General features: G+C 34.6%; 1 protein-coding gene across 1 annotated transcript; it reads left to right on the top strand.

The window, feature by feature from the left end:
- The first annotated feature begins 475 nt into the window (after window positions 1–475).
- Window positions 476–892, top strand: LOC139500386 (uncharacterized). Its single transcript, XM_071289127.1, has one exon. It carries the CDS (start codon window positions 476–478, stop codon window positions 890–892), a length of 417 nt encoding a protein of 138 aa, XP_071145228.1.
- The last annotated feature ends 7,201 nt before the right edge of the window (window positions 893–8,093 follow it).

Raw genomic sequence — 8,093 nt, 5'->3', positions numbered from 1 at the left:
TGGCTTAAGAAGGTAGATAAGAGTGGATTGCCTGAGAAGTTTAAGGCTTGGATATACCAATATGGGCTGTTATCAAGACTGACATGGCTTCTCATGATATATTAAATGACAGCAACAACAGTCGAATCTATAGAAAGAAAGATAAACAGTCACCTAAGAAGATGGCTAGGAGTACCACCAAGTTTTACAGCCATAGGCCTTTACAGTAGATCATCACAACTACAGCTACCTTTAACATCAACTTTGGAGAAATACAAGGTATCAAAGAGCAGACTTGTTATGACTCTCAGAAACTCGAAGGATAGCAAGATCAGTAAGGCTGGAATACAGACACGTACTGGGCGTAAATGGTCAGCGAGAACTGCAGTAGATCAAGCACAAAGACATAGTTGGCAACACCTGTACTGCAAGACAAGGCTTAGGAATGACACATTTCCAACAGTGGTCAAAGGCAACACCAAAAGAGAAGAGTAGCATGGTACAATCAGAAATAAGAACAGTAGAAGAAGAACAAAGAAGGGCAAAAGCAGTAGAGCTTAGCCGTCAAGGAGCATGGATGAAGTGGAACTTGCCAGGAAGAAAGATCACGTGGGCAGAGTTATGGAGGATGGAACCATTCAGAATTTCATTCATGCTTAGGTCAGTGTACTATACACTTCCTTCCCCTTGTAACTTACACCGATTGGGACTGATAGAAGGACCAAGCTGCAAGTTATGTGGTGAAAGAGGTACTATGGCAATTAGACTTTCAGGCTGCAAGGTTGCTCTGACACATGGAAGGTATCGATGGCGGCACGACAAGGTCCTAAAACATCTAGCAGAGATCCTTCATATTGAGAGAAAAAAAGAAGAGACCATCAAAAACAGAGGCAAAGTAGATCAGATTCGTTAGGGAGGGAGATACGGGACATGCAACAAAGTCACAACAGCACTTTATCTTGGACAAGGGCAGTGAATGGAACATGAGAGCTGACATTGGAAAGAAGCTTGTGTTTCCAGAATGCGTACAGACAACTCTACGCCCAGACATTGTAGTTCGGTTTAGTCGTCAAAGATGATAGTTGCAATAAAACTGACAGTTCCTTGGGAAGAGAGATGTGAAGAGGCATACCAGCGGAAAAAGGAAAAGTACACAGAGCTGATGACAACATGTAGAGAGGGAGGTTGGAAAGCGTGGCTGTTCCCAGTAGAAGTAGGCTGCAGAGGTTTTCCTGCACAGTCAGTATGGAGGATGCTACAGACAATGGAAATAATTGGAAAGGCAAGAAAGACAGAAGTAAGACAGCTAGGGGAAGCAGCAGAGCGTTCATCTTGCTGGTTATGCCATCGCCTAGATGATCTGAGATGCAAGCCTAGTGCTGATGAGTAGAGGTTTGGCCACCTCTACTGACCCGCCAACCGGAGGATGTAATGGTACAGAGTCGAAACATCTGGTGAAGGTTGACACCATCTGAAGACATTAACGCACCGGCAGAGAGCAACAGGGATTCAGAGATGAAGGAAGATGAGCAGTCAAGAGAATATGACAGCAGAAAAGCAGAGTACCACCATCTGTAAGTAATAGTCAGTGAGTAAAAATGAGGTTTGTCTCGTCCGTTTTTTACTGAATTTTCACGGTCACCTGACTCTATTGTTGCTGATAGACTTGGGGTTAAACCGTGTCCTGCTTTCCAACTGTATCCTTTTTACATCTATGTATTCCTCAGATATCGAGGAATGGAATATTTTAAGGTAAACAAAATTATATGGTCTCAGGCGTTGTCAGTTAATTTTCAATCTATGAGTTTGATTATCCCTCTGGTATCTTGCCTCCCTCTTTTAAAGTTATGTGTACAAAACTACTAGATTCCTTATATTCTATTTACTTTTTTCACTTTTCAAAAATGGTTATATCTCCTTAGCGAGTTCAGTGGAATATTTCTCTTTGTTCACATTTTCCTACTTGGGTTTTTTCAATATATATTCGCGAGTATTTTTTTTTTAAAAGACGATGGACGGGTTGTTACCTTAAATACATGTTTAAGTCTTTAAAGGCACATAAACTTGTGGAAAGAATGTCGATTGCCGTAGTAAAAGGATGCTTAATTGTTCAAAATTATAAAAATATACCTTATACTGATAAATGAGATTATAAAACTATAATCGAGATCCCCTTTCATTTTATAAGGAAGAAGTTAGTAAAAAAACTATTGGAAGATATACGATATCCATGTGAGTTCATGCAGTTACATATTTGTATAGTCAATAGCTTACTTCCTTAAACTAAATTTGTATAAAATGTACTTTTTACAAAAAGATGTCCCTTACGTGGGAATAAAATAATCGGATCATAATAGACATTTTATTGATAAAGATCAAGTATTTAGAAAAAGAGGAAGCAGACGAAGACATGAAACCTGCTTTACTGATAAAGACATGTTTTACTGCTTAAACAACCATTATATGTGAAGGAATAAACCAATAAATACACACCAGTAGTGTACGCAAAGTTTATACATGTATCTTTTGTTATGATTGATTTTGAAACATAAACTGTCACATATGTGGCCTGCATCATCATAGCATGTGTTAGTTTTAATTTTGATTTAGCGGACCATACATTTGTATAAAATGTACTTTTTACAAAAGGATGTACCCTTACATGGAAATGAAATAATCGGATCATAAAAGAAAAATTATTGATACAATCAAGTATTTAGAAAAACAGAAAGAAGGCGATGAAAAACACGTGTTTTACTGCTGAAACAACCATTACATGTGAAGGAAGAAATCGGTAAATACACACAAGCACAGTGGATTAAATTATGAAATTCGTACAAAGAATTACCCTAGCAGTTTTTTTGGGTATCTACATTATTGTTTTTTAATAAGACAGTGATAATTTCTTTTTCAACATACTATGAAACAGTGTACAACAGCATAAATGAAAAGGTACAAAACGCTAGAAACAAAATACTTTTATTTCATGGCAGAAATATCTCTACGGAGTTTGAGAGCTTTTATATAAATGCTTCTGATTATGAACTTATGGATCCTTTTATCCATCAACATCGCTACGAACTATTACTAAACAATGTTGTGAAATGCAAAGGGAAAAATCTTTTTCTTTTAGTATTTGTACATATGGCACCGGGCAATTTTGCTGGGCGCATTCTGATAAGATCCACGTTTGGATCAATTCTAAAATTTCACAATAAACGCATTGAATATGTATTTGTGCTCGGCAAAACCGAAAACGCAACCCTTCAAAAAGATCTTGAAAACGAAAGTCAGATATACATGGACATAATTCAAGGAAACTACATCGATTCATACAGGAATTTAACATACAAACTGGTATTTAGCTTGTTTTGGTTGAATAATTTCTGCAAAAATGCGAAATTCGTCATCAAGATGGACGATGATATTATTATCAATATTCCACTAGTAATACTCTACCTGACAGAGAAGCTAAAGACAGGAAAATCGGTCAATGTTCTTGAATGTCAAACGATAACGAAAAATATTCCGGTTCGTGAAAGTAACAAAAAATGGTTTATAACACTGGAAGAATATCCGTTCACAAAGTTTCTACCATATTGTGCTGGACACAGTTCTATAATGTCAATTGACGTTGCAAGAAAAATGTACAGAGCTTCAAAGAATGTACCTTATTTATGGCTAGAGGATGTTTATGGGAGTGGATTTTTATCTTTGCTCCTAAAGCTAAAAATGTTTATGCCGAAATTTTATTTTGAACCTGTGATAAGTAGTTTAAATGATAAGCCATGCAGTTTATTCTATCTGAATATTTTAAAAAATGACACGAATGCATTAGTTTTATGGTATACTATAACACAATATGGAACGAAACTAAACTGTACGTGTTGATATTATATATGAACATATGCGTTTCTTAATATCCCCGCACTGCGGTTTCCTCCACAAATAAAAACTGATCGCCACGAAATAGCACAACAATGTTGGAGAGGCGTTAAACACCAATCAATCAATAATATTCCCTACTGGACGTTATTCCTCTTACTGCAAGTTGTTTTTCAAGGTTGCATTTCGTGTGCCAGAAAATATGACAGCTCGACGTCAATGGCGGTAGATTTCCAACAGCGACGTCGTTGTCCGATATATGACGTCACGTTTTAATGATCGTTACATTTTGGACCCATTGACTAAAAAATATAACACTGTTAAATCTTTGGTATTTTATTTAAAAAGACACAATGAGAAGCTTGCATGAATTAAAACATGGACATATTTGTCACTCCGGCATAGTCGGTGTGGACACATAATATGTCCCTCCGGCAGCAAGAGAGTTTAACAAACAACGATAAAAACAGTAACTCTATATATTTCCTCATTCAGTGCAACGTAAAAACCAAGTTAAAAATCCATTATATTTTAAATGTTAACTCATGATGAACACAATTAAATTAGTTTCCAGTTAACGTGACCATAATGTCCTTGAAACTTACCCAAAATAAAAATAGTAACCTGATGTGGGTCGGACTACCTATAAGATATAATAAGATAGATATAGTTATTCCAATTAAAGGGCCTGTGAAGAACAAGGGTTTTATGACAAATTCAATGATTTTAATATTGACAGGATTATTTTGATAATCATTATGCATATTTATATAATTGTCTCAGTTTTGGGATCTTTCATCGAAGCCCGACCAGAGTCATAAGCATATAAGTAAAAGACATTATTATGAGCTGGTACTAAGCCGGTCCATTATATTATATGGGTTTGAGATTGTTACATGAGTTACTGCGCATCTACATTTTTATTTTCTGCGGTATATGAAAACTAACGATTTTAGGTAATTCAAATAAAAACATTTTCTATTAATTTCTGTATGAGAAGAAGATGCCAAATATTTATAACAATGTATGTTCATTGTTTTATTATGCACATACTGCTTGACCCGTATTTGAGGATTTCCTAAACCAGGTTATTTTTTAGAAAACCTATCAAATATCCACATAGTGAAAAAAAATCAAGGATTTGTCAGTTGTTACGTAGAGGATATTTTGCTATACCGTCTGATTTTTAGTTGAAGTATGAAGTAGTATTTTAGTCTGTCGTATAAATACCCAATGAAAAAATGAAGGGATTTAGAGTAAATGTACATGAGACAAAATTAATATCAATACATGGTAAAACCTAAATATGGAATGTTTTAATTGTTGTCCTGCATCTGCAAGTCACCATGAGGCATTCAACAATGATCAATATTTTCATAACTGGTAATAAGTTCAAGTTGACCCTTCACATCGGTTTGAGTCGAATTCCTGGTTTATAAGATAGAACCGGATTTGTTTTTTTTCTCATTCGATTTATGAGTTTCAAACAGCAGTATACTACTTTTGCCTTTATTTAATATTATACAAAGCTACATTCCTATTTTTGTTGATACTTGATAAATTTCACCAAAACAGAATAGAAATGAAAACATTATGTCTAGGATTTCTCAACCTTTACTGAGAGGAATAATATTATATTTGTTTGCTGTAAGATTTTCATATCTTTTGTCAAACAAAGTGGGGAAGGGATATAGTGTTTCATCTGTCCATCACAAATTTAATGTCCATATATCTAGTTTAAACATATCTATTTATAGAGGATTGGGAAACAAGTTAATGCAACTTATATTAATCCCTTCCCACTTTACAGGTGCGAGTGCTGCCTTGTAGCGATGTTAGCCTTCTCATTTTCAAAATCTGCAAGGGTGTCTTTTTTAATGCAAGAGATATGGCTCTCTTTTAACACGGGTAAGCAATTTATCGTCCCCTTCCGACGGACCATCATCGTTTCTCAAGACAACACTCGCAAGTTGTGTCAAGGGAGAGCCGAAAATTCAGTCCCTAAAATGTTCTCCTCTGAACGGGGATCGAACCAGAAACCTTGGTGTTAGTAATCCGATGCACAAACCACTACACCACGCCTCTCCATCTATCTGTGGAAGTATAAGTCATATTTCATGACATTTTGTTCATGACATTTTGTTCATAGATACGTCTTGAATAACCAAGGGGTCCTGATAAAATTAAGGTTATCTTGATCACTTTTCACAGATTAAAGTTTGCGTGAGATTCCATATCTGAGATACACTTGTGGAGAAATAATATTTTGTCGGTAGATGCGTCTTCGATAGTCCGAATCGAGGGTCCTAAAACATGTCCTCTTGATATAAAATTCATGAATGAGTACATGAGGTGAAAGGCCGCGTTTAAATCCATATCTGAGATGAGGGTAACAAATAATTTGTCAGTAGATGAAAGTTTGATAGTCACGAGTTTCAAAATCAAGTCTTGAAAATGAATTAGATGATATTCCATTTCATTAACTCCACTTAAAAGATATTCGATGTCATCAACTCACAGTTGAGTTATATTTTACAGCAATATCATAACTCATTGGATTGGACCAGTTCTGGCAATTGAGGATTAAAGACCCTCACCATACAGATTGTTTATATAATATTTTGCATTTTTTTTAACACAAAAAATCTCCATATTTCCGGCCCATTTTCAAAAAGGTTTTACCTTTTGTATATACATAAGTTTCGTTGCTTTTGATTTGTCACATTTGTGTAATGTCCTGATAGCAGATAATTCTGATTTCTATTGTAATGTGATTTGTCCTGTATACAGTGGTATTCATACGACATATATAGTAAAACTTTTGTTATTTTTTATTTTGAAGTGAACTTCTGTAGATTTGTCTACAGAGACTAGGATGACAGAATAATTCTTAGATTATTGACAAGAAATGAAACATGATCCAATTCCTTCCAAATGTATTACCACCTTACTAACTAGGATGTAACCATTTTCACCACATAATCTACATTTATTGAAATAGAGTTCCCATGATCATGTAAATAAGCACATATGAACTGTGAAAAATTTGTAAACCGGTAATATATTTCAGAGCTTTTGTATCCAATTTTGAATTTGTATGTCATTATTTTTTTTCACCTATTTGTTTTTTACTCTTGGGCAAAGGATTTTGTAAAAAAAAATAATTCTCTTATATGTACATTTAACGGGTTACATATAAATATATCTTAACTATATTGATAGTTTTCTGAGTTCTCCTGGGGTAGAAAATGATAAGGTTTCGAAACTTCGAATTTGTGCAAACACTTAATTTATGATTATAACCATAGCAATGATAATTTATGTAAAGACAGAAGTGCTTATTAATAGCTACTAAACTGTTGATACTCTCGGGGTTAAAAAAAAAACAAAGAAAAAAACTAACAGAGGCTTCGACTGAGTGGGTGTAATTAAACACTAACTGTGTTGACATGAATATCATTTATATGGTCATTTTTATAAATTAACAGTTTGCAAAAGTATGAATTATTCGAGATACTAAGTATTTTCTTATCCAAGGCGTAGATAAACTTAGCTGTACTTTGCACAACCTTTTACTTGTTTGTCTTTCTAATTATTTTGTGAAATACCGTTTAAAAAAATACAAATCACAAATATATTGAACTCCGAGGAAAATTCAAAATGGAAAGCCCCTAATCAAATGGTTATCTTTGTGTACAGCAAAATTTACTAATCAAATCTGTGTATCTTTGAAAGAATTTAGTCAACGTTTTATGTAATTTATGGTAACGAAATCTTTTGAATAAATAATTTACCAGTGATGCATTGATTACGTTTGTTAAAATCTATGACATCACTACACACACGACCATAACGGACGAGTTATTATATATAAATACCGTATAATATTGAAAACAACACGTTTTATAATTTCTTGCGTCCAAAGCGCTTTTCTGGATTAACCTTCAAAAATACCTAAAATAAATAACCAAATGCATCTAAAGCCAACTTTGCCTGAGGGAGTTGAAACCTTAGTTTCATAATAATTTCAAAATTTATTAACGGACAATTGTGATTGTTAAATCATGTCAGTACCGAAGCACTGACTACTAAGCTGATGATACCCTCGGGTACTGATAGTCCACCAACAGAGGTATCGACCCAGTGATGTAAAATATTGAAAATAACACGTTTAATAATTTCTTGCGTGCGAAGCGCTTTTCTGGATTTGCCTTCATCAGGAATAATGG

Source organism: Mytilus edulis, chromosome 13 (assembly GCF_963676685.1).
Source record: "Mytilus edulis chromosome 13, xbMytEdul2.2, whole genome shotgun sequence".
Classification (NCBI taxonomy): Eukaryota; Metazoa; Mollusca; class Bivalvia; order Mytilida; family Mytilidae; genus Mytilus; species Mytilus edulis.
The sequence above is the reverse complement of the archived record's forward strand: the minus strand, read 5'-3'. Positions and strand labels throughout refer to the sequence as shown.

What these genes read in the sequence shown, in the direction of transcription:
- LOC139500386 (XM_071289127.1), top strand. Translation starts at nt 476, where the DNA reads ATGGTACAATCAGAAATAAGAACAGTAGAAGAAGAACAAAGAAGGGCA.